General features: G+C 38.7%; 1 protein-coding gene across 2 annotated transcripts in view; it reads right to left on the reverse strand.

Annotated features, from left to right (window-relative positions):
* C2CD3 (C2 domain containing 3 centriole elongation regulator) overlaps positions 1-27,988 on the reverse strand; it is a 121,398-nt gene that overhangs the window by 80,204 nt on the left and 13,206 nt on the right. For both annotated transcript variants that reach the window (XR_011249155.1, XM_069553014.1), the window contains exons 4-11: positions 25,628-25,833; positions 24,800-25,047; positions 15,313-15,445; positions 14,731-14,847; positions 10,296-10,443; positions 7,369-7,517; positions 6,576-6,782; positions 6,037-6,149 (exon numbers count right to left, since the gene is read on the reverse strand). Coding sequence is in view for 1 of the 2 variants with exons in the window: in XM_069553014.1 (XP_069409115.1) it covers positions 6,037-6,149; positions 6,576-6,782; positions 7,369-7,517; positions 10,296-10,443; positions 14,731-14,847; positions 15,313-15,445; positions 24,800-25,047; positions 25,628-25,833 (1,321 nt within the window). In the remaining variant the exon portion in view is untranslated. The remainder of the gene's footprint in view (positions 1-6,036; positions 6,150-6,575; positions 6,783-7,368; positions 7,518-10,295; positions 10,444-14,730; positions 14,848-15,312; positions 15,446-24,799; positions 25,048-25,627; positions 25,834-27,988) is intronic.

Genomic DNA, 27,988 nt, shown 5'->3' on the forward strand with positions numbered 1-27,988 from the left:
GACCACTTTCCCAGTCCCCATCTCTTCAAGAGATAAGCTTCATCTAAATTATTTCATATGATTGATGACAGCCATTTATAACTTTATTGCTATTTCTATCTCGGGTATTACTTTGGAAAAGGGGTAGAGATTCATTACATATTCTAATGTATTGTCTACAGATTGTAAAGTCAAGTTAAGGATATATTGGAGAAGGAAATGGCAACCCACTCCAGTACTCCTGCCTGGAAAATCCCATGGATGGAGGAGCCTGGTAGGCTATAGTCCATGGGGTCACTAAGAGTCAGACACGACTCAGCAGCTTCACTTTCACTTTTCACTTTCATGCACTGGAGAAGGAAATGGCAACCCACTCCAGTATTCTTTCCTGGAGAATCCCAGGGATGGAGAAGCCTGATGGGCTGCCGTCCATGGGGTCGCACAGAGTTGGACAAGACTGACATGACTTAGCAGCAGCAGCACCAAGGCTATATCTGCTGATACTTAGACAAAAATTTTTTTATTGAAGGTAATTGTTTTACAGAATTTTGTTGTTTTCTATCAAATCTCAATGTGAATCAGCCATTTTAAGTTGACCTGTCTTTATACTTAGAAATGTCTCTTAATAGTAGACTTCCCTGGTGGCTCAGATGGTAAAGAAATCTGCCTGCAATGCAGTAGATCCATGTTCGATCCCCGGATCGGGAATATTCCCTGGAGAAGGAAATGGCAACCCACTCCAGTATTCTTGCCTGGAGAATTCCATGGATAGAGGAGCCTGGCGGGCTAAGTCCATGGGGTCACAAAGACTTGGACACAACTGAGCGACTATTCCTGTAAGACTGAAATAACAAAGACAAAGAGAAAACCCTGGGTACAGTACAGAGAAGATAAGGAGGGCTACGCTGCTCTGCTTTGCTATGAGAAATAATCAGTGTCATGCATATGCACACTGGATGTGTAAAGAGACATATCATACACTTCACTGAGTGTAAGGTATGGCTTAGTGTTTTAAAAGACAAGTTGATAGGTAGTATAATGAAAGAAGGGAGATGGCTGGACAATGAGGGATAAATGAAGAGAAGAACTGAATCAAAAGCTATGATAATGAAAATGAGTTTATTTTCTGACTGAAGACTAGGGGACTCCTCTTGTCACAATTGGACAAGTGTGATGTTCATTTGCAGTGTTGGGCAGAATGAAGTCTGTTTTTTACACAGAAAGAAAAGGTTTCTGCTGTAATAGCAAGTGTGAATGGGATAAATGATGGTAGTATCTGAGTCTGTGCTCCCTGCTATGGGGCTTTACTAGGTTTTTAAAAACAGGAATGTGGGGTAGAATCATTTGATATATGACTAAGTTCTGTTATTTACTAATGAACCGCTTCAGCCACAATTTATCACCTGTAAAATGATCTTCCAGTTCATTTACTTCTAGACCCTTAAAATGGATCTGAAGAACCCACACAAAAATGCCCAGATACAGGGAATCCACTATCTCTAATATTCATTCAAACAGCCCACTTGATCCACTGATCTCTATCCTTGCCATCTTAATTCTTGACTCTATTTATTTCTCTTGGTACTCATGGACAGAATCTGGGCCTTGTTATTTGGATCCATCCACAGGAACTGTTAACAAAAGGTCTGGTCCCAGCAAGCCCACACTCACTAGAGCAGTTTCCCTGCTTCTCCCACCATGGAAAGAGAAGTAAGACAACACCTACACCTCACTGGTGTGCTGAGATCAACTGAGGTAACAGATAAAAGAGCACTTTAAAACTTTAAAACACTATGAAACATTTAAAACACTATAAAATCTCTTTTACAAAAATAACTCTATATCAACCTGGTGCTACTTGGATTTCTCCTTACTACTTAAGTATGTCTTGGCACTGTTATTTTATTTCTTATATAATTCTGTTTCATAAGCTCATTATTATTTTAAACTAAAAGTGAGTTAAGGCAATAATGGAAGAAGAAATTCATATAACAAATTGCTAGCAATATCCCTAAAACACTTTTTTTTAAAAGAGCTGAAGCAGATACTGAAAATATCTTGTCCATTGCATGTCATTATTGAGAGGGACCCACAGATGGAAAGGCCATTGTGTTCAGGGCCACAGAATTAAGTGTCTGGTATAACCAGAGCTAGAACTTTTCCAATTCTTGACTTGATGCTTATTCCATATGGCCCATATTATCCTTCTCAGAATGACAAAAGGAAAACTCAGTCTCTGTGGCCAAAAATAATAATGCATGAGAAACAATACAGATTAAGTGAATACACTTTGGAATCAAAAAAGTTCTAGGTGCAAATTCTAGTTCAACCATAAATCAGCTGTATTATCTTAGCCAAGTTATTTAATTGATTTATGCCTTAGCTTCCTTTTTCCTCATCTATCTTTATGTGTTTTAAAGGATCACATGATGAACGTACCTATAACACTGATAATATAGTGTGCCCCAAATGTAAACTACTATTCAGTTCAGTTGCTCAGTCGTGTCCGACTCTTTGCGACCCCACGAATCACAGCATGCCAGGCCTCCCTGTCCATCACCAACTCCCAGAGTTCACTCAAACTCATGTCCATCGAGTCGGTGATACCATCCAGCCATCTCTTCCTGTCATCCCCTTCTCCTCCTGCCCCCAACCCCTCCCAGCATCAGGGTCTTGTGAATGAGTCTACTCTTTGCATGAGGTAGAAAAAGTATTGGCGTTTCAGCTTCAGCATCAGTCCTTCCAACGAACACCCAGGAGTGATCTCCTTTAGGATGGACTGGTTGGATCTCCCTGCAGTCCAAGGGACTCTCAAGAGTCTTCTCCAACACCACAGTTCAAAAGCATCAATTCTTTGGTGCTCAGCTTTCTTCACAGTCCAACTCTCACATCCCATAGCCTTGACTAGATGGACCTTTGTGGGCAAAGTAATGTCTCTGCTTTTCAACATGCTATCTAGGTTGGTCATAACTTTCCTTCCAAGGAGTAAGCGTCTTTTAATTTCATGGCTGCAATCACCATCTGCAGTGATTTTGGAGCCCCCAAAAATAGCCTAACACTGTTTCCACCATTTCCCCATCTATTTCCCATGAAGTGATGGGACCAGATGCCGTGATCTTCATTTTCTGAATGTTGAGCTTTAAGCCAACTTTTTCACTCTCCTCTTTCACTTGCCATCAAGAGGCTTTTTAGTTCTTTGCTTTATGCCATAGGGTGGTGTCATCTGTATATCTGAGGTGATTGATATTTCTTCCAGCAATCTTGATTCCAGCTTGTGCTTCTTCCAGCCCAACATTTCTCATGATGTACTCTGCATGTAAGTTAAATAAGCAGGGTGACAATATACAGCCTTGACGTACTCCCTTCCCTATTTGGAACCAGTCTGTTGTTCCATATCCAATTCTAACTGTTGCTTCCTGACCTGCATATAGGTTTCTCAGGAGGCAGGTCAGGTGATCTGGTATTCCCATCCCTTGAAGAATTTTCCAGTTTATTGTGGTCCATGCAGTCAAAGGCTTTGGCATAGTCAACAAAGCAGAAATAGATGTTTTTCTGGACCTCTCTTGCCTTTTCCATGATCCAGCGGATGTTGGCAACTTGATCTCTGGTTCCTCTGCCTTTTCTAAAACCAGCTTGAACATCTGGAAGTTCACGGTTCACGTATTGCTGAAGCCTGGCTTGGAGAATTTTGAGCATTACTATACTAGCATGTGAGATGAGTGCAATTGTGCGGTAGTTTGAGCATTCCTTGGCATTGCCTTTCTTTGAGATTGGAATGAAAACTGACCTTTTCCAGTCACTGCTAAGTTTTCCAAATTTGCTGGCATACTGAGTGCAGCACTTTCACAGCATCATCTTTCAGGATTTGAAATAGCTCAACTGGAATTCCATCACCTCCACTAGCTTTGTTCATCATGATGCTTTCTCAGGCCCACTTGACTTCACATGCCAGGATGTCTGGCTCTAGGTGAGTGCTCACACCATCATGATTATCTGGGTCGTGAAGCTCTTTTTTGTACAGTTCTTCTGTGTATTCTTGCCACCTCTTCTTAATATCTTCTGCTTCTGTTAGGTCCAGACCATTTCTGTCCTTTATCGTGCCCATCTTTGCATGAAATGTTCCCTCGGTATCTCTAATTTTCTTGAAGAGATCTCTAGTCTTTCCCATTCTGTTCTTTTCCTCTATTTCTTTGCACTGATCGCTGAAGAAGGCTTTCTTATCTCTCCTTGCTATTTTTTGGAACTCTGCATTCAGATGCTTATATCTTTCCTTTTCTCCTTTGCTTTTTTGCTCCTCTTCTTTTCATAGCTATTTGTAAGGCCTCCTCAGACAGCCATTCTGCTTTTTTGCATTTCTTTTCCATGGGGATGGGGATGGTCTTGATCCGTTTCCTGTAGAATGTCATGAACCTCTGTCCATAGTTCATCAGGCACTCTGTCTATCAGATCTAGTCCCTTAAATCTATTTCTCACTTCCACTGTATAATCATAAGAGATTTGATTTAGGTCATACCTGAATGGTCTAGTGGGAAAACTACTATTAGTTATATGCTATTTTAGAGTTTAATGCTTTTACATTCATTATCCTATCTGACTGTACATTAAGCTCTTGTGTAGTACAGGCAGCCCTTGCTTTGGAGATACTATGTTAACTGAAACTCATGCATATCAGAACCATGTCCTTGCTGTATTTCAGTTTTATAGATGGGGAACATGAGGCTCAGAGAAGTTTTAAGGAGCTCATCAAATATCATATGGAGAGAAGGTAGAAGAGGGAAGACCTGAGAAAAGAATCCAACATTTTTGTTTGCATTGGGGTTTGATAAAAACAGATTAATTGTGTTAAAGCTTCTCAAACATACTTCAGCCAGCAGAATCAATTATACACTCTCAAATGCTTTGAACAAACCTATACAGTACCTTTTGTTGCTATCAGTAACTTGCTGCTGCTGCTAAGTCACTTCAGTTGTGTTCGACTCTGTGCGATCCCAGAGACAGCAGCCCACCAGGCTCCCCCGTCCCTGGGATTCTCCAGGCAAGAACACGAGTGGGTTGCCATTTCCTTCTCCAATGCGTGAAAGTGAAAAGTGAAAGTGACGTCGCTCAGTTGTGTCCGACTCTTAGCGACCCCATGGACTGCAGCCTACCAGACTCCTCCGTCCATGGGATTTTCCAGGCAAGAGTACTGGAGTGGGCTGCCATTGCTCCCCACTCCAGTGGGGTAATTTACAGAGTATTTTAGTAAGTAATTGAAAGAGTAATTATTAAGTCATTTAAAGAGTATTTTAAATCACTTTAGGTGCTATTTTTAAGGGCAAATAAGGATTTATTTTAAGGGTATTTATTTTTAATATTTGGGCTGGAAATATATCAAATAAGAAATGATGTATGTGCAATACTATTCACTGAAGCACTGTTTTTAATAGCAATGTATAGAAAGCAACTTAAATACTGAAAGTTGAAGTATTATTGCAAGTCAAAAAAACCAGTCAGTAAAATCACATATTGTATGATTCAACTTAAATCAAATGTCCAGGATGGGAAAATTGAGACAAAGTAGGATAGGAGTTGCTTAGTGAAAGAGGGCTAAGAGGGAACTGAAGAATGAATGCTAGTAAGTATGGGATTTCTTTTAGTTGAGATAAAAATGCTCTAAAATTAAGATTGTGGTAATGGTTATACAACTTGTGAATATATTAAAAATCACTGTGTTGTATACTTCAAACGGTTGAATGACATGGTATGTGAATTGTTATCTTGATAAAGATATTTTAAAAAGAGAAGCAGAGAAAAACCGTAAGAGCTATAAGAACATGATTTACGAGTCAAGTTCTGAATTACAGTATCAGCTATGTCACTGCCCTGTATGAGGCCAGCCAGAGGACAGGATAAACCTGGGCCAGTTTCCTCACTTGAAAAGGAATAAGATAAAGTCACCTCAAAATTCTTTCTACCTCTAAGATTCTAAGATAATACACGAATATATGAGTAATTACAGATTCACAAATCCTCCCAAAGTCAAAATGTCTAAGGAGCAGAAATCAAATTCTCTCTTACCTCCATCTATAATTTTACTGGATGCAAGTCGAACCACCTCAGTGATCAAAGTGGTCTTTGTCAATCCATTTTTGGAAAAGCCCACAGGAAAGTGATATTCCACAAAGAAGGTGCTAAAAAAATCAAAACAATTAAAAAACCAAACAACAAACTTATCTTCTGATAAAGCCTACATATCTTTCAAGGCCTTGTTTTTAGAACCCCAGGTCCTCAGAGGACTTCCTCTTTTCAAAGCCTTCACCAATCTTGTGTTCCTATAGCACTTTTCATATAAAATATCTCTTTTGGCCCCTAAAGCCCTATTACAGCAGCCATTCAAACGTTTCTCTCTCCTGCTGACTGTAAGGCATGGAAGAACAGAGCCTGGCTTCTAAGTTTCTTTATTCTCAAGAGTTTTAGTGCTTGGGACCTAGTGGGAGATTTAGTACATTTTATTGATTGATGAAGCATATGAAAACACAGTACAATATAATCATTTCTTTTCATCACAAATACTTTCCAGAAATGTCACATTTAGTTCTCCCATGTGAGAGACATACCGCTTTTTTGATGTCAGCTTAGGTGGTCTCCCAGGAAAAGTTTTTTTGCCAGAGGTATCCTGAGGACTATCTGGAAGAACTCCCATTGTTTCAATGATGATTCTGGCTGAATGTGTTCTACCCAGAAGGGCCAGTTTATCCACACTTAATGTCATCACTTGAGCATCTTCTGGAGTTTTTGATAGCATCTGCTGTTCAACAAGATTTCTGAAAGGAGTTCATACAGGTAGTGAGGCAGACTGTCAGAAGCCAAATATGAAATGATCTAGTTTGTACAGGCAACAGGAGGAAAGAAGGGCAGCAGGCATCTTAATGCACAAGTTATCAAGGACTGAGAAACGGCTTTAGTCCTAATTTACAGTGAAAAAAATCTCAAAAACTATAAAAACATTCTTGTAATCCAAAGGCTTATCTATCTCCACACAAGTATAGAAACTGATATTATAGAATCAGGTTTTCAACAAGACTTTACTTGAGTTACTACTTTAATATAAACTACTATCATCACTTTCGTGTACTCCTTTTCATTTGCTTTCTTTATGTATACTTTCTACATTAAGTGTAACAGAGTACAAACACAACCCAGAATTCAGCTTTCTCTCTTAATCATTTTACTAAATCCATCTTCTTGTGTTATTACATGTTTAAGGATTGCAATACTTAATGCATTACTGTAATTCACTTAACCAGTCTGACAGCGTTGGCAAACACAGGTCATTTCACATGAGGAGATCTTATGAAAATAATCTTTCCTTGTTTTTGCCTCTAAACAAGCATTCATAAAGAGGCTTACCTATTTTTCTTACCCATCTCCTTCTTCGACTTATGATCATTTGACTCTAGAACCTTAGGAGATCTGGCAAGAGCTTTTGACTGGCTCATTGTTTTAGAAGGGACATCATCATCTTCACTGAAGATATCACTGACGCTGGTATCAGATTTCTATTGAGGGAGAGAAAAGAGAAGAGAGGCACTAAAAGATAACTGCTTTGGGAACAGAGGTAATGAAAACATTTCTCTGAAAGTAGCAATCAAGAACAAACTGATACTAGGGAGACAATCCCATGTTTCTCTTGGCTACACAAAAATAGCCCGAAGTTCATAAAAATAACCTACAAGTTCAGTTCAAAGAAAATAAACAAAATTAGATTCTTCTTTCAAATACTCAATAACAATAACAATGACTATTTACTGATTGCCTGCTATGTATCTGGTACTATGTTAAATGCTGCATGTGTATTTTTAGTACTTATTACATTCCTATAAGGCATCCTCATCTTAATTTTTACAAATGAGAAAATGAATGCTGAGAGAAGTTAGGAGCCTTTAAAACTCACAGCTGCTGCCACTGCTGCTAAGTCATGTCAGTCGGGTTTGACTCTGTGTGACCCCATAGACGGCAGCCCACCAGGCTCCTCTGTCCCTGGGATTCTCCAGGCAAGAATAATGGAGTGGGTTGCCATTTCCTTCTCCAATGCATTCATGCATGCTAAGTGACTTCAGTCATGCCTGACTCTGTGCGACACCATAGACGGCAGCCCACCAGGCTCTGCTGTCCGCAGGATTCTCTAGGCAAGAATCCTGGACTGGGTAGCAATTTCTTTCTCCAAGGTTTACAGCTGTCAGTAATAGAGGTAGATCTTGCTCTCCGTGGGTTCCAAAGCCTCTGTTTTTACCACAGTTTGGGGCAAAATGATTGTACAGTATCACCTAACTATATGGGTGCAAAGACTTAATTTTTTTCACCACTCTAATGCAGTGCTCAAGGCTTAGGAGGTAATCTGTTCTAGGGGGAAAAACATGGGCTTTTTGCCAGACTATGGTAAGAATTCTAGTTCTGCCACCTATTAATAATTACTAGCATTAACATCTCTTAAGTCTTTATTTCATGATATGTAAAAGAGATGACATTATCTCATGGGGCTAGCAAAAGAATTAAGTGAAACAATCAATTTAAAACATTTTGGACAGCTCTTAATAACAGGTAACATAAATTCTCTGACACACAGAAAATGTGTAATCAATGTACGTTCTCATAGCTAGTGTGAAGTTGCTGTAAAACACAGGAAGCTCCATCTGGTGCTGTGTGACAATCTAGAGGGGTGGGATAGGGTGGGTTGGAGGGAGCCTCAAGAGAGAGGAGATACATTTATATTTAGGGCTGATTCATGTTGTTGTATAGCAGAAACCAACACAACGTTATAAAGCAATTATCCTCCAATTAAAGAACAAAGTAAGCTCCCTTTCTCTTCTCCTACGGTAACAGTATCAGTGATGACTTTTATTGTAGAAAGTCTTGAAATCCTAACAATTCACAATGTCTTTTAAATCCATCTCCTCTTTTCCAACGCCACTGGTAGCTACCACTCTCATCCGGGCTCTTTCTGTCTCTGTCTTTCTCTCTGTCTCATGCTTACAATACCAAAAATGGCTTTCTATCTGCTCCTGTTATTCTCCTCTCAGCCGGCCTCCTACATAATTGCTAGGTTAACATTGCTAGAACACTATTTAGGTCATGTCGTTTCCCCCTCACATAATATTCAAATACTTTCACAGACTGGTTGCAGTGCGCTAGCTCACCCTGTTGATATCCCCTCCACATGAATTCTTACCTAATCAAACTAGATGCCTGGTAGTACATAAACTGCTTCTCTAAACAGGTCATTCTTTCTATTCCTATTTCACATCCTTTATTGCTCTGAAACTATTTTTCAAGTCTCAGTTAAAATCCCTTATCCCTCATGATGCTCCTTCCTGACAATCTCATTTAAAGTTCTCCCTGCTTCTTCTGTACCCTGGTAGCTCTCAGTCTTTCCACTGAGCTGATATAAACTACATTGTATTTCAGGTATCTGTGCTGACCTGGAGAAACAGAAAATGGGGAATATGATAGCGATCTTCAAAAATAAAAAGTATTATTTGTGGAACAGTAAATGAACTTATTTTGTATATACTCTGTGCGGCTCAGTCGTGTCCGACTCTTTGTGACTCCATGGACTGTAGCCTGCCAGGCTCCTCTGTCCATGGAATTTTCCAGGCAAGAATACTGGAGCAGGTGGCCATTTCCTAGTTCAAGGGATCCTCCCAATCCAGGGATCAAACCCTAGTCTCTTGTATCTCTTGTACTGGCAGGCGGATTCTTTACCACTGTGCCACCTGGGAAGCCCCATAGACTCTACAAGATGCTAAACCAAGGAATGGAACATATAGCTTGATATAAGAAAGAACTTGGAAAATGCTAAAACTGCCTGAAAAGAGAATGTTCTTTCTTAAGGATCAGTAGGGATATTCGTTCCCCATGAGTAGAGGTACTTCTGGAACATCTGTATCTGAAAAGATACCAGTCAAGGGTGGTTCTGAGAGTATACCTACATTAGCTCTTCCTTCAAAGAGGTCTAAGGAAGCCATACAATATATTAAGACCATAGGCTTTGGACTCAGGCAAACCTGAATTTGAATCTTGGTTCTAATACTTATTTGTATGTGTACTTGGATAAAATAATTAATCTTACTAGTCTTATCTCCTCATCTGTAGAATGAAGGTAACACCCTCCTTTTCAGACTGTTGTTATAATTAAAGTATGTAAAATGAATAGCTTTCTGTCCGGCAAGTGGTAATGTGCCTATACCCATTAATAATATAAATAACTCTATGATTAACACAAGAGAAGTAATTATTTAATTTCTCCAATTCCCAAGCTTTCAGATTCAGTAACTTACAGGTGCTGTATAAAATAAGTTCTCCAGGAGACTCTGGTCATACTGAGGGTCACTGGGCTCACTGCTGCAATACACATCACTCCCAGGAGATGGGGAATCTGGAGGAGAGCCTAGGCCATCCCAATAGCGACCTTGGGACAATTCAGCACTGCAGAAATAAGAAAAATAAAACAGAGCTTTAAAAGAAGTTTCATCTTAGTTATTCTTTTTTTGGGGGGTAAAAACACATGAAACAGAAGACTTACATTATATAGAAGACTATCTAATACTTTTATATCATATTCCTCCTCTTCTGGGATGTCAACAACTAGCACTCAAAAAATACATTACAGACACTGATTGTGATCTCATTCATTTACTGAACAAACATTTTACTGGGCACCTATTATGTGCCAGGCATGATGTTAAGTCCTGAATGGTACAGAGATGGCTAAGCTAACTTGTTCTACTCTTGTGCTGCTCATGGTCTAGTAGGGAGGGGAAAAAAAGTAAAGAACTGACTATAATTCAATGGAGTTAAATGTTATATACTGTTTTTATGAAGAATGACTAATTCATAAACATGTCTTCTATTTAGCAAAAATATATGTACTTAGGTTATTTATGGAAAGATCAGCTCTATGTGGAATAGAGAAATAAGTAAAACAGATACTTATAAAGAGTTTGTAAACTAATAAGGAAGAGAATCATACAAATGCATGTATATTTTAGTTTCTCTTATAGTAATTAGCATTTAATAAATATTCTATAAATGAACTTATTGATTCTTAATGAACATGTTAATTACCGAATATGTGCCAAACACTGCGCTAAGCATTGCAATTAATTCTTTCAACTCTGCTTCCAAGGTAGCTGCTATACTTTTTTTCCCCTTCTTTCTCAAGAAAATAATACACAATCACTATCTTCAAATTATAAGCATCTGCTTACAATTTGGGAGACCTGGGTTCAATCCCTGGGTCAGGAAGATCCCCTGGAGAAGGAAATGGCAACCCACTCCAATACTCTTGCCTGGAAAATTCCACGGACTGAGGAGCCTGGCGGGCTACAGTCCACAGGGTTGCAAAGAGCAGGACACGACTGAGCAACTTCACTTTTCAACATCATATCAGAGCCAAGTATAATTTACTAAACTTTCTTTACAACATCTAGCTTTTCTTGTTTTAATAACTGCCTTAATTTTTGTTTAAAGTAGCTTTCTATGTGACAATTATTATTTCATTATTGAACTCTCCAAAAGAATGGAACATTTCCTCTCGATCTGGTCAAACACAGGAGAAATGTGTTTCCACCTATCCTTTCCTCTCCTAGGAAGTATCACTACAGAAGCCCTGTCCTGATTCCACAAGCAGTGTCTGCTCTCTATATATGGACACAGACCATAAAGCTCCTTTTCTCTTTTTTCTCTATTACATGCCCTGCTTCTTGGACTCCAAGCCTTGCTCTTTATTTCTAGATTCTCTTTGTGGCAGAGAGTAGCCTGTGGTTTCCTGAGAACTAGTGCAAGAGAGGCAATGTTTTGAGTCCTTGGATGTATGAAAATATTTTTACCCTACCTTCACAAGACTGATAGTTTGACTGGAAATGGAATTTGAGATTGATAATTAAGAGTTTTCAGAATCCTGAAAGTCACACTCCACTGCCTTCCATGGAGCTCGTAGGAAAGTCTTTTTAAAAAATATATATCAACATTTATTTATTTTTGGCTCCACTGGGTCTTAGTTGTGGCACTCAGGTTGCAGCATGTGGGATCTTTAATTGCAGCATGCAAACTCTTAGCTGTGGCATGTGGGATCTAGTTCCCCAAGTAGGGATCAAACTCTGGTTTCCTGCATTGGGAGTGTGGATTCCTAGCCACTGGACCATCACGGAAGTCCCTGTGCTGGATTCTTGATCTTTATGTCCTCTTTTGTGATTGGCTTCTTTCATTTAGCATGATTTTTCAAGGTTCACCCATGCTGCAGCATGTTAACAGTATTTTTTTCCCTTTTTCTGGCCAAATAATACTCCATTAAAAAATCTACTAATCAGTTGATGAACGTTTTTTACTGTTATGACTATTGAAATTCATGTACATGTTTTTGTGTGGACTTATGTTTTCATTTTCCTTGGATATATACTTAGGGAGTTGAACTGCTGGGTCACATGATAACTTGATGTGCAACAATCTGAGGAACTGACAGATTATCTTCCAAAGTGGCTGCATCATTTTACACTGCTACCAGCCGTCTATGAAGATTTCAAATTTTCCACAGCCTCACCAACACTTAATCTGATTTTTTGATTCTAACCATCCCTGGTGGCTCAGAGGTTAAAGCGTCTGCCTCCGACGCGGGAGACCTGGGTTCGATCCCTGGGTCGGGAAGATCCCCTGGAGAAGGAAATGGTAACCCACTCCAGTATTCTTGCCTAGAGAATCCCATGGACAGAGAAGCCTGGTAGGCTACAGTCCACGGGGGCGCAAAGAGTCGGATACGACTGAGCGACTTCACTTTCACTTTCACCCATCCTAATGGGAAACCAGCCCTGAATATTCATTGGAAGGACTGATGCTGAAGCTGAAACTCTAATACTTTGGCCACCTGATGCGAAGAACTGACTCATTGGAAAAGACCCTGATGCTGGAAAAGACAGAAGGTGGGAGAAGGGGATGACAGAGGATGAGATGGTTGGATGGCATCACCAACTTGATGGACATGAGTTTGAGCAAGCTCCAGGAGCTGGTGATGGATAGGGAAGCCTGGTGTGCTGCAATCCACAGGGTTGCAGAGTTAGACACTGAGCGACTGAACTGAACTGATCCTAGTGGGTATGAAGTAGTATCTTGTTTACAGTTTCGATTTGCATTTCCCTGATAACTAACGGTGCTGACAACTTTTATATGCATATTAGCCACCTAACTATCTTCTTTGGAGAAATCTCTATGTAGAAACTTTGCCTATCTTTTCAATTGTATTATTTATGCCTTAGTTATTAAGTTGTTGAGTTCCTTACATATTCTAATATGTCTTTTATCAGATATAAGATTTATAAATATTTCCTTCTATTCTGTGATTATCTTTTCACTTCTTAATAGTATCTTTTGAAGCCCAAACATTTTTAATTTTCTTAAGTTTAACTTATCTATCTTTTGTTGTTGTTGGTTGTACTTCCGATGCATATCTAAGGATCCTTTTCCAAATTCAAGATTACATAGACTTACTCTGTTTTACGAGTTTTATAGTTTTAGCTCTTCCATTTAGCTATCTAATTCGTAGTGAATTAATTTTTTTAATATGGTTTGAGGGTCCAACTTCATTTTTTGCATGTGGCTAGCCAGCAGTCCCAGTACCATTTATTGAAAAGGCAATTCTTTCTTCCACTTACTGGTCTTGACACCATTGTTGAATATTAGTTGACATGGCTTTATTTGTAGACTACCAATTCTATTCCATTTATTTACATGTCTATCCTTATGCCAGTACCAAACTGACTGGCTTACTCTGGCTTTGTAGTAAGTTTTAAAATAGCAAATGTAAATTCTTCTATTTTTTTCTTTTTTAAGATTCTTTTGGTTATTTTGGGTACCCTGTAATTTCACAGTAATTACAATCAGCTTGTCAATATCTATGAAGAAGTCAGCTATGAATTTGACAGGGATTTCTATTGAATCATGAACATGAGATTTTCCCCATTTATTTAGGTCTCTAATTTCTTTCAACAATTTGCAGTTATGTTTTAAACTTCTTCAGCTAAATTTATTTGCATTTTATTCTTGTCAATGCTATTATAAATGAATTGTTTCTTAATTTTATTTATTTACTGCATGGCTTGTAGGATCTTAGTTCCCTGACCAGGGATCAAACCCTAGCCCTGGCAGTGAAAGCCCTGAGTCCTAACTGATGGATCGCCAGGGAATTCCCTTAATTTTATTTTTTGATTGGTCACTGCAAGTAAATAGAAGTATAACTGACTTATCATGTTATCCTACAATCTGTCTCACAGTGGATTCTTTAGGATTTTTTACATAACAGATCATGTCATTTGTGAATACACTCTTACTTCTTCCTTCCCAATTTGGAACCCTTTTATTTTTTTTCCTGCCTAACTGTACAGGCCATATAGGTAATAAGAGACCCCAAATTGCAACTGTGTCTATTTAAAATCCATGTTCTTTTCATTATACACTGCTGACACTGGAGTTAAGGAAACAGGTAAGAAATAAGAATGGAAAGGTAGACTGGAGCCCATTCTATAAGTGAAGCTAAGAATAAAAGGCTAAAGACTGGATTTTCATTTAGTAGATAATGAATAATGATTTAATATATAATGAATAACAAGGGAATGACTTAGTTATTCAAAAGAAGTGTTGTTGCTTTAGGAGGATGAATCTGTTAACAATATACACGATAAACTGGAGGAAAATTTTAAGGAAAAGAGAGTTAAGAGCTCTCACCTGCCCAACAGCAGCTGTATGGCTCTGGTATCAGCCTTTGTGTCATGTTTCTCAGTTGGAGGGAAGAGGTGATCTTCAGTGTGGTCTTTATCTTGATTCCTAGATAAGGCTTTGATTCTAAGGAAGGAAAAAAATGTTTTCAGTGGCTAACATATGGGAAAATCTAAATCAGAATTTAATGAGCTGAGAAGTATACATGGAGACAGTTCAACATGGAAGACTTGAAATGTTTTAGACTTTACCTTAAATATATATATAAAACTTCACAATTTACAAAGCCTTTTCCTACATTAGAATCTCATTTCATTTATGTAAGAGAGGGAGGAAAAAATATACCTATTTTATATACAAGCATGCTGGTTGAGAAAGATCAAGATTTAGCTATTTACATATTTAGCAAGTGTCAGTCCTAGGTCTAGATTTTGAGTATCTTAACTCCTAGTTTAGGCTTCTTTCCCACCACATTAAAAAATTACTTGCTGAACATTTCCAAGACTATTTAGTCCATATCTTGACAAAAAAGACACATTAACAACTATTAAGAAATGAACTATTGGAATTCATGTTTATCCCATAACTTACTGTGATGATGCTCTAAGAAAATCTTCCTTCATAGAAGGATGAACTTCTTCCAACAACATGCTAGTATCTGGACTTGATTTCATTGCAGAAATCACCATGGCATTACGCAGTTTATTGCCTTGTTCTAACAGAGCTGAAGAGGGCAAAAGCAGAACACAAGAAATCTAAATCCAGCAGAAATAGTTGCAATATTTAGCCCCCATTCTTCTATCACACAACTTACTATAGTGTACTATAATTGCTTATTTGTGCCCCACTAGGTTGAGAATCCCTTGAGGACATTCACTTTACAACAAATTTTTACTGAGCTTCTATTATGTGAACTGTTTTAGATGTTGGCTTTACAGCAATGAATGGAGTCTCTCTATTCCACAGAGACTGACCTCCTTATTGCAGTTGTTATATACATACATTGACTCTTCCAACTGGTGGTTGTACATAATAAATTTAGTAAAATAATTTTCCCATCCTTAAGTAACAACAATTATAGTGGATAACATTTACTGAACCCTTACCACTTTCTGGGCACTTCTCTACGTATGTTATATACAAGAATTGATTTAACCCTCCCAACAATCCTCTGAAATGGGTACTATTATTTCCTTCATTTTCCAGATGAAAAAGTTGAGGCACAGAGAATGCGTAACTTGCCCAATATATCATGCAGTATAACCAGGATGACTCTACATCACTATACATATATGACCCCACCTTTTCTTAGACTTTTTAAAAGCTTAGGACCACTGGCATTATTTCAAGGAATACTGAGAAGAATTATTATTTTCTTGAGGTTCCCCAGTTGTTTAGGAGGTAAAGTAAGTCTAGATACCAAGTGCTTGTCTATCTTGATCTAGAGTTTTTATAGCTTCTAAAAATAAAAAAGATACGGTAGTCAGGCCAAAAAAACCCCAAACAGATCCATAAACATTCAACATTTTTTAGTATAAAGAATTCAACATATAGCTTAAAAACTCAAAACTCAAACCCCCCAAAACCTTGAAATGTCATATGTTCAATGTGTTATGTGAAACTATAAGTAAAAGAAAAATAAAGGTTACCAATTATGGTATGCAAAATTCTTCACTTGATCTTAGCCAAAAGGCTGAGAAATGATGTACGTAGAATTCTAAAATAGTTCCTCTCAGATTTCCAGCCACTGGTAATACAAATGCCTTTTCCTAGTGATTTACTCATCTAGACAATGTTGTAAAGGGATTTTATGGAAGTAATTATGGTTCCAAATCAATCTATCTTAAGATTGGGAGATTATCTTGGTCGTCCCAAACCATTATAAAGCAGAGTTTTCTCTGGCCGTTTGCAGGATATGAAGTCAGAGATTTAAAGCATGAGAGGGATGCAATGTATCGCTGCTGTCTTAAAGATGGAGATGGCCACATGGCAGGAAATGCACATGGCCTTTAGGAGCTTAGAGTGGACCCCAGCTGACCACCAGCAAGGAACTTAGTCCTATTATAACAAGGAACTGGATTCTGTCAACAAGAATGAACTTGGAAGTGAATTCCCCCCGCAGAGCTTTCAGATGAGAATTTAGCTGGACTGACAACTTGATTTTAGCCTTTGTTGGACTTCAGATCCACAGGACTGTGACTAATAAATGGGTATTATTTTTAAGACATTAAGTTTGTGGTAACTTGTTATATAGCAATAGAAAATTAATATTCCCATTAATGGCACTACCCATGAATACTGATTTACATTTTGGTATATTCTGTAGTTTTTAATCTATGCATACATATTCCTGTACAGGTATGTGTATGTATGTGTGTGTATATATATATATATATATAAACTTTTTCTTTTGCAAAAATGGCATATCATGTATACTGTTTTATAACTGCCTTTTCACTTAACAATATGCATTAACTTTTTTCTATATAAATAATGGCTCTATAATATTCCATTCAGAAATCACTGTATGCATTTTTATTTTTTTAAAAAACCTCTTTGGGATTCAGCCAGAAAATGGTTATCTTGTTTATTCAATGAGAAAGGATGAGGAAAACATGGTCTGCTAGCACTGAAAATCTGGTTAAAGAAGTTTGCTATACAAAGACAGAAATATAGATCAATGGAACAAAATAGAAAGCCCAGAGATGAATCTACGCACCTATGGACACCTTACCTTTGACAGAGGAGGCAAAAATATACAATGGAGAAAAGACAATCTCTTTAACAAGTGGTGCTGGGAAAACTGGTCAACCACTTGTAAAAGAATGAAACTAGAACACTTTCTAATACCATACACAAAAATAAACTCAAAATGGGTTAAAGATCTAAATGTAAGACCAGAAACTATAAAACTCCTAGAGGAAAACATAGGCAGAATACTCTCTGACATAAATCACAGCAGGATCCTCTATGACCCACCTCCCAGAGTAATGGCAATAAAAGCAAAAATAAACAAATGGGACTTAATTAAACTTAAAAGCTTTTGCACAATGAAGGAAACTATAAGCAAGGTGAAAAGACAGCTTTCAGAATGGGAGAAAATAATAGCAAATGAAACAACTGACAAAGAATAAATCTTCAAAATATACAAGCAGCTCAATACCAGAAAAACAAATGACCCAATCAAAAAATGGGCCAAAGAATTAAACAGACATTTCTCCAAAGACATACAGATGGCTAACAAACACGTGAAAAGTTGCTCAACATCACTCATTATCAGAGAAATGCAAATCAAAACCACAATGAAATACCATTTCACACTGGTCAGAATGGCTGCATCAAAAAGTCTACAAACAATAATAAATGCTGGAGAGGTGTGGAAAAAAGGTAACCCTCTTATACTGTTGGTGGGAATGCAAACTAGTACAGGTGCTACGGAGAACAGTGTGGAGGTTCCTTCAGTTCAGTTCAGTTCAGTTCAGTTCAGTCGCTCAGTCGTGTCCGAGTCTTTGCGACCCCATGAATCACAGCACGCCACGCCTCCCTGTCCATCAACTCCCAGAGTTCACTCAGATTCACGTCCATCGAGTCAGTGATGCCATCCAGCCATCTCATCCTCTGTCGTCCCCTTCTCTTCCTGCCCCCAATCCCTCCCAGCATTAGTCTTTTCCAATGAGTCAACTCTTCGCGTGAGGTGGCCAAAGTACTGGAGTTTCAGCTTCAGCATCATTCCCTCCAAAGGAATCGTCCTTAAAAAACTGGAAATCGAACTGCCATATGACCTAGCAATCCCACTGCTGGGCAAAAACACTGAGGAAACCAGAACTGGAAGAGAGACGTGTACCCCAGTGTTCACTGCAGCACTGTTTACAATAGCCAGGACATGGAAGCAACCTAGATGTCCACTGGCAGATGAATGGATAAGAAAGTTGTGGTACATATACACAATGGAGTATTACTCAGCTATTAAAAACAATACATTTAAGTCAGTTCTAAAGAGGTGAATGAAACCGGAGCCTATTATACAGAGTGAAGTCAGTCAGAAAGAAAAACACCAATACAGTATACTAATGCATATACATGGAATTTAGAAAGATGGTAACAATGACCTTATATGCAAGAGAACAAAAGAGGCAGAACAGACTTTTGGACTCTGGGAGAAGGTGAGGGTGGGATGATTTGAGAGAACAGCACTGAAACATGTATATTACCATATGTGAAACAGATGACCAGTCCAAGTTTGATGCATGAAATAAGGCACTCCAAGCCAGTATACTGGGATGACCCAGAGGGATGGGATGGGGAGGGAAGTGGGAAGGGGGGTTCGGGGCAGGGTGGGGGGACATATGTACATCTGTGGCTTATTCATGTCAATGTATGGCAAAAACCACCACAATATTGTGAAGTAATTAGTCTCCAATTAAAATAAATTAATTAAAAAAAAAGAAAAAGAAGCTTGTTATATGACATGTAGTCCTCCTTGTTTTAGTTTCCAGTTAATACTTGGCTTAATTTGATATGGTTTAAAGATCTTTAATGAGGTAGGCACACTCAATAAATGCTTTATGAATAAAGTAGTTAATGAAAAGCAGTGTCAATAATAAACTTCATTTGACTTTAGGGCCATGTAGAAAAATAGTTTTTCTACTGACATGGAAAACTGACATGGACTATTGTCCAGAGACAGAGTCTTGGTACTTCATGATCTACTCATACACAACTGTTTTTAATTCCTTAAATACAATACTTCCTTTGTACTCTCAAAGTTCTAGGTATTCCATTCCATCAAAGAATTATCATGCAATATTAAAATTGTTTATCTCACCCAATCAACTTTGAGGTGATGGACTGGCTTTTGTGAGTCTCTGTATCCTTGTTGCCTGGTACGTATCAGGAATTTGATTAAAAAAATTTTTTTTTTGGCTTCCCTTGTGGCTCAGCTAGTAAAGAAACCGCCTGCAATGGAGGAGACCTGGGTTGGGAAGATCCCCTGGAGAAGGGAAAGGCTACCCATTCCAGTATTCTGGCCTAGAGAATTCCATGGACTGTATAGTCCATGGAGTCACAAAGAATTGGACATGACTGAGTGACTTTCACTTCATTCATTTTTTTAATTGAAGGATAACTGCTTTACAGAATTTTGTTGTTTTCTGTCAAACCTCAACATGAATCTGTCATAGGTATATATATGTCCCCTCCCTCTTGAACCTTCTTCCCATTTCCCTCCCTGATTAAATGTTTTAATAAATACTTCCACTGTTGTATATATCATATATAATTATACCATATCGGCTTTAGAGTCTATTTCTCTTACTAGAATGAATTCATTAAGGTCAGGGACTCATTTCTCACTGTAACCCCAATACTCAAAACAATGGCTGACATAAAATAGGCACTCAAAAGCTTTCTGTTGAATTGCATTTTTTTGCTAAATAAAAATTTCTCTGAAATGGTAATATTTTAAAAGTGATTTAATTAGTTATTAACATCTGAATAAGAACAGGCACTGAAGATTCTTTCCAATAGCATATTTTAAAAAAGAAACACTGATGGCAACAAATGAACAAATCTGAGCAAGGATGGTTCACTGATTGGCTTTCATTGATTGGTTTCTTCCTTGAAACAAGCAGTCTTAGAAAAGTTTCTCTAAAGTCTAAGGCATGGCAACAAAAACACCTTATCTCCTCTTTATAAGAGGAAGCTGGTTTCCACACTAAGAAAGCTGTCATAGGATCTGCCTGCACGTCAACTCAATAATCATTTTCTGAACACAAAGGAAAGGCACTTGTGAGTTTAGGACTAATGTTTCCCTTGTTTATTTCTTACATGTCAGGGGCACAGCCCTTGCTAAACAGGGAGGTATAAAGCTTCTGGTTTTTGCTCCTACTCCTTGCTATCTATTCTAAATCCCAACTCTTATAAGTAGGATGTATAGCTGGAAAGTGAAAGTGAAGTCGCTCAGTCGTGTCTGACTTCTTGCGACCCCATAGACTGGGGCCTACCAGGCTCCTCTGTCCATGGGATTTTCCAGGTAATAGTACTGGAGTGGATTGCCATTTCCTTCTCCAGGGGATCTTCCCAACCCAGGGCTCAAACCCTGGTCTTCTGCATTGTAGACAGACGCTTTACTGTCTGAGCCACCAGGGAAGTATAGTTAGTGTTTTATAAATCCTAGCTTGATGACTAATTTAGCTCTGTATCCCCTTTTATGAGGTCATTTTAATAAAGACCAGGAAGGTGGTTAGGTTTATGTATTATAATCCTCCATGACCTTAGCTCTAGACCTTCTTACTAAAGTGGTCCACTTAAATCTTCATTCTCCACAGTCTTGTGGTTGGAAGGGATCTTAAAGATAGACGTCTACTTGGTGATTTAATCCCATCTGTAAGAGTCCCATCACAAAGTTATCCAGTCCACACTTGACCATTATCAGTGATAAAGAATTCACTCTCTCTTAAAGCTATCCTTTCCCATTTTTGCACAGGTAGGAATACTGGACTATTAACTTAGACTTAGTCACAATCTGTCATGTTTTATGTTTAAACCCAATGATCCCAGTAACCCTTATGGAAGAGATTTGCACATTGGCAGCCCATGGGTTGCAGCTGGCATACTTTGTTTGGCTTGAACAGTTAGCCAGCAGAGTTCTTGATTTTTTCTTTTTTAAAGCAGGTCTAAGAAAACAATGAACGTACAACAGGACTGAAGCAAAGGACTTGCCTTAGAGTCCAAGATAACAATGAACTGGAGCCAAGAAGCAGCTCTCCCCCTTGATAGAACAGAAACTCCAAGTGAGCCCATGTCTTCATTTTAAAATAGGGATAACAATCCCATTAAAAGGAATAACAATCCGATTAAAAGACGCTTACTCCTTGGAAGAAAATTTATGACCAACCTAGACAGCATATTAAAAAGCAGAGACATTACTTTGCCAACAAAGGTCCGTCTAGTCAAGGTTATGGTTTTTCCAGTAGTTATGTATGGATGTGAGAGCTGGACTATAAAGAAAGCTGAGTGCTGAAGAACTGATGCTTTTGAACTGTGGTGTTGGAGAAGATTCTTCAGAGTCCCTTGGACTGCGAGGAGATCCAACCAGTCCATCCTAAAGGAGATCAGTCCTGAATATTCATTGGAAGGACTGATGTTGAAGCTGATACTCCAATACTTTGGCCACCTGATGCAAAGAACTGACTCATTTGAAAAGACCCTGATGCTGGGAAAGATTGAAGGTGGGAACAAAAGGGAACGACAGAGGATGAGATGGTTGGATGGCATCATCGACTCAACAGACATGAGTTTGAGTGAACTGCGGGAGTTGGTGACAGACAGGGAGGCCTGGCGTGCTGCAGTCCATGGGGTCGCAAGGAGTCAGACACGACTGAGCGATTGAACAGAACAATCACAATCTCACTTGGTTTCTGTTAAGTGTATAAGGCACCTGGCATAGTAGCTAGCAATAATGGATACTCAATAAATGGTAGCTGTTTAGCTGTTTTCTTAATGCTAAATATCTCGTGGTGGTTCCTTCCCTAGTCTAAGTTGTTGTTCAGTCGGTCATGTCCAACTCTTTGGGACCCTATGGACTGCTGCACACCAGGCTCCTTGTCCTTCACGATCTTCTGGAGTCTGCTCAAACTCATGTCCATTGTGTTAGTGATGCCATCCAACTACCTCGTCCTCTGTTGCCCCCTTCTCCTCCTGCTCTCAATCTTTCCCAGTATCAGGGTCTTCTTCCAATGAATCCGCTCTTTGCATCAAGTAGCCAAACTATTGGAGCGTCAGCTTCAGCGTCAGTCCTTCCAGTGAATATTCCAGACTGATTTCCTTTAGGATTGACTGGGTTGATCTCTCTGTTACCCAAGGGACTCTCAAGAGTCTTCTCCAGCACCACAGTTTGAAAGCATCCATTCTTCAGTGCTCAGCCTTCTTTATGGTCCAACTCTCACAACTGTACATGACAACTGGAAAAACCATAGTTTTGACTAGACAGATCTTTGTGGGCAAAGTAATGCCTCTGCTAATTAGTACTCTCTCTAGGTTTGTTATAGCTTTTGTTCCAAGGATCAAGTGTCTTTTAATTTCATGGCTGCGGTCACCGTCCACAGTGATTTTGGAGCACAAGAAAATAAAGTCTCTCACTGTCCATTTTTCCCCCATCTATTTGCCATGAAGTGACAGGACCAGAAGCCATGATCTTAGTTTTTTGAATGTTGAGTTTTAAGGCAGCTTTTTCACTCTCCTCTTTGACTTTCATCAAGAGGCTCTTAGGTTCCTCTTTGCATTCTGCCATTAGGATGGTTTCATGTGCGTATCTAAGGTTATTGACATTTCCCCTGGCAATCCTGATTCCAGCTTGTGCTTCATCCAGCCCAGTGTTTCTCATAATGTACTCTGCATAGAAGTTAAATAAGCAGGGTGACAAGCCTTGACACACTCCTATCCCAATATGGAACCAGTCTGTTGTTCCATGTACAGTTCTAACTGTTGCTTCTTGACCTGCACACAGATTTCTCAGGAGGCAGGTAAGCTGGTCTGGTATTCCCATCTCTTTAAGAATTTTCTACAGTTTGTTGTGATCCACACAGTCAAAGGCTTTGGCACAGTCAATAAAGCAGTAGTAGATGTTTTTCTGGAACTCTCTCGCTTTTTCAATGATCCAACGGATGTTGGCAGTTTGATCTCTGGTTCCTCTGCCTTTTCTAAATCCAGGTTGTACATCTGGAAGTTCTTAGTTCATGTACTGCTAAAGCCTAGCTTGAAGGATTTTGAGCCTTACCTTGCTAGCATGTGAAATTAGTACTCTAGTGTAGATACTCTCCTTAGAAGGAACTCATCTTCTATAGATCTTTAATATTAACTTCTTAAAGGGGCCTTCCTTTGCCAAGATGCATGAAACAGCATTCCCTCTTTTTCCCTGCTTCATTTTTCACAACTGCCGTTATCACCATCTAACACTACATACACCTAGTTTATCATCTGTTCCCATCTAGAATAGAAGATCCATAGGGTAAGATTTTGGGCCTTAAAAAAAAAATAAATTGCTGTATTCCTCACACCTAGAAGCGTGTTAGACATTTGATAAGCACTGAAGAAGCAACTGCTTAATGAAAGCCTGGTTCTCAAAGTCTGGTTTCCAGGTCTATACAAAACATTCCAGGTGTGAGATGACAAGTGCTGAGTATAGTGGGACAATTTTCGTTAGTGCAGCCTAGGGTTACATTAAAGCATAAAATATTATAATCAGGATATATTTTTAAAAATAGGAGATCACAGACACTTTAGTTGAAAAATAATGAACACAATGTTTTTCTTCATTAAAAAAAATCCTTATTAATGAAAATTATGTACCCAAGCAGTTTTAATTTAAAAGATTTTTCTACTACTGTCATAGATATTCTACTTTGGAAATTTTACTTGTGAGGATGGCAACAAATTCATGTCATGCTGTTGATGTCACAGAGATATATGGCTGACCATTGCAGTGCAACACAAGGTACCAAAACTGCTTTTAGAATACCACTCTCCAACATGAAGTGATCCGATTCAGTTGCTATTTTCTTTTAAAATTTCAGTCTAAGTTCTTACACAGGTACTACTCCTTTCTGTTTGGCTGTCAGTCATATTTAACTCCCAGGCTTAAGATTAGCAGTTTTTGTGCAATGAATGTTCCCAATGAAACCAACAATTTTCAGAATATGAAACAGATTTAGTACTAGCCTCTGCACAATGGTATAAGTAAACTCTGATGAGGAGACAAAATTCTTATTCCCTTTGAATTATCTGGGAAAAAACAAGGACGAATATTTTTCTGTGATAAAGACTTTTCTTGCACACTCAGGTTCACTTTAAATGGCCTTCTCTAAACTTAAAATTATAAGCACCCAATAATTATTTATAAGTAATTCAGTGGTTTAATAGAGCTGCCATGCAATGGTTAGAGATTCTGGACTCTAGTAAGATTACTCACTTTTATTTGCCTATTTAGTTCAAACAGAAGTCTTGTTTCTCTTTGTACGTTGCTTAACGAGCAGAGTCCCAGTAAACATAGCTTAGTCTCAGTTCACAGATACATTCATACCTGAAAGAAGGTCCTTGGTAGGGGGGTTGTTTGAAGAAAGAACGCATGAGTCACTGTGACTCTTGACAACTGTGCTAATTTGAGGCTGGAATTCAGAACTGTTGAGAAGGGACATCTGCTTCCATGGGGCTTTGCCTTTCAGAGTCACAGACTCTAAACTCTGTCCTGAATTAAGATGGTGCTGGAGTCCAGAGAAAGAGTCCTTTACTGTATCAGAGTTCTCTGCAAAGTACAAGTGGTCTTTCCCCCTGTTTTAAAATAAAGGAGAACTTCAGCAGTATATTAACCGTCATGGTAACATTATGCTTCATCAGAGACAGAAAGGGGATCACTGGCGTATAGCAGTGTAGCTCAGACTTTGTAAATCTGTTTTCATCTCCCAAATGAAATAAATAATTGATGTTTTACCTACGGTATGGTTGTGGCTAAAGTGAGACAATGAAACAAAGAGCTCAGTGCTGAGCGTGACACAAAGCAAATGCCTGATAACTACTTAAAATCAAAATCTATCTTTCTTCCTTCATTCCCTTTCATAAAACACTGCCTTTCCCCTCTTTCCCTCATTGCACATCTATCATAGCATCTCTATATGACTTAGACATACTTATTTATCTGTGTATTGGCCTCCTCACTAGATTATGAGCCTTCTTCAAAACAGGAACTGCCTCATTAATTTCTATGCCCAGCACCAGGAAACAGTGAGTACTTAATACTTATTTGGTGAAATGACTACCTTTAGTCTTTTAAGCAACCTCAAATGAAAGACAAAAATTATGCATTCAGTGGGAGTTAGCTGACAGACTGATTGGTATTAGGTGTGGTAATTACCTTGGCGGGGTTGACCTACTGCTATTAGCTGCTAAATCTTTTCCATCAGTTTTGGTAGTAGGGATCCTTGATGGAACCAGAAATTGAGTATTGCTTGCTTCAGAATATTCTCTGAATCCCTGCTCAGATAAAAGCACATTTTCTGTGGTAGGAAGAGGATTATAGCTGTCATAAGTTTCTGACAAAGGCTCCAGGGCAAGTGAGACCTGAAAGAGACATGTATTAGAAGTTTTATTTTTTAGCATTGGTTAATTTTTAAACTGTTTAATATTAATTAATGACCCCCATTTCTTATAGGATCAAGTTCAAATTCCTGCCTACATCAGAAGTCTCATCTCTCACTGTGCTCTCCTCCCCATCCCTCTCCTAGATTTACTAATTACTTAAGAGTTTTCTAAATTTACCTTATATTTCATTCCTTTATGCCTCTATATGCAGATCTCCTCCAGTATTACTTCCTCTATGAAAACTTTTTTGTGTCTAGGAAGAGACGTTATGGCCACTCCGTTTTCCATTTTTCTACTTACTCTGTATCTATCCATTCATATAACCTCCATTTATTGAATACTATAAGAGGTCAGAAACTGTGCTACATTCCTCACATAGAGAAGCTGATGCGATGATATAATTGTTATTAAAGTATATTATCCTAATTTGAAGATTAAAAAAAAGCAGATGCTTAAAGGAGGTATTTGTACTTTCAGTTTATTTGTTATCCTAATTAGATTATGAATTTCTCGAAGGCATGGACTGTCTTATTCATGTTTCTGTAGACTAATCAGAATAAGCACACACTTAGTACACACAATGACTAATGGTCTGACAAATAAAAAAACAACTTGTTGCATCCTTATTGCTGGTCATTTGAGAAAAATAAGGCCCTAGTTCTATGCTGGGGAGGAGGCAGGGTGAAGAGGAAGAACAGTAAGATGTAAACTTTTAGTTTTCTTGAAGTTTTATCATCTCACTCCACTGAATTCAGGCCCTCTACTGAAAAACTCTCCAGTTCTCCGAAAAGCTAAACAAAGTCTAATGGGGGAGTAAGAAGTAAAACAGCCTAAAGCAAAACTTTAGAGAAGAAACTGAATAATGTACTCCCCCAAAGAAAAGAAGAGCAGTGTTGAAAGTTAGGCTACAATGACATAGAAAGCAGAGGAATTGTTAAAGGAGCCGGAGAGTTACATAATGATAAATGGCCTAAGGCCAAAATGAAAGACTGCAGTTAAACATTTTAAGAAGTCAATGGAGTAATTTGTGTGGAGAAATTGTGAAGGCAGAGACTCAATAAACACACCTGGGTCTTGATGAGAACTTTGTTTATGAAGGTAGCACAAAGTCCTTCAAATCTATTCATCAAGATTTTCTACAAATGACCAGAATGCAGTGGGATAAATACTTCATGCAGTCATTGCTCTAAGAGGATCACATAAAATCCTCGCTGCCCAAATGCGTCAGAAAATTGTCCCCTACCATTCATCACTTGCCAGAAGACTGCCACTGTATTCTAAAAACAAAGGAGACACTGAGAATAAAGATAGAGTCCCTGGCATTAACAATGACCTACTGGCTGGTCATAGTTTTGCTTTTTCCTTAAAAAATTTGACCTAGTTACGAAACAACTCAAAGGTCTTTATTACCAGTGAGGGGGGAAAAAAGGCAAGTCCAGGTACCCGCCACACCTACTTTACAATGAAAATACAGGTGCTGGTCTAACTCCTTTGTTCAATTAACAAGTATTTTTTGAGATCAGTTCAGTGCCAAGTTCTGTGCTACCTGCCTGGGGCAAAGAGATAATAAAACATGGAATCTGACCCACAGGATCAGAGTATCTTGTGAAAGTGAAAGGGTTAGCTGCTCAGTAGTGTCCGACTCTTTGCAACCCCATGGACTACAGCCCACCAGGCTCCTCTGTCCATGGAATTCTCCAGGCAAGGATACTGGAGTGGGCGGACATTACCTTCTCCAGGGGATCTTTCCAACTCAGGGATTGAACCTGGGTCTCCTGTATTGCAAGCAGATTCTTTACCATCTGAGCCACCAGGGAAGCCATCTTGTAGGGAAATTTAACAAGAAGTAATTTTAATATAAAATGATGAGTTTTAAGAATAAGTATGTGTACTGGGTGCTGCAAAAACAGGAAAGAGGGGTCTGGGCTTGGGGAAGAAGTGAGAAAGAAGGGCTAGAGATGGCTTCCAGGACTGAAAAATAAACACTCGAGTTCAGAACCTTAAATATGAATGAGCAATAAAGTTGAGCAGGGACTGAGGTAAAACATTCCAGGCAGAGAAAAAAGCATGAGTCAAGTTTTGCAGGTGTAAAACAGAATACTGTTCCAGCAATTCCTACCAGTCCAAGCGATCT

The sequence above is a fragment of the Ovis canadensis genome, chromosome 15 (assembly GCF_042477335.2).
Source record: "Ovis canadensis isolate MfBH-ARS-UI-01 breed Bighorn chromosome 15, ARS-UI_OviCan_v2, whole genome shotgun sequence".
NCBI lineage: Eukaryota > Metazoa > Chordata > Mammalia > Artiodactyla > Bovidae > Ovis > Ovis canadensis.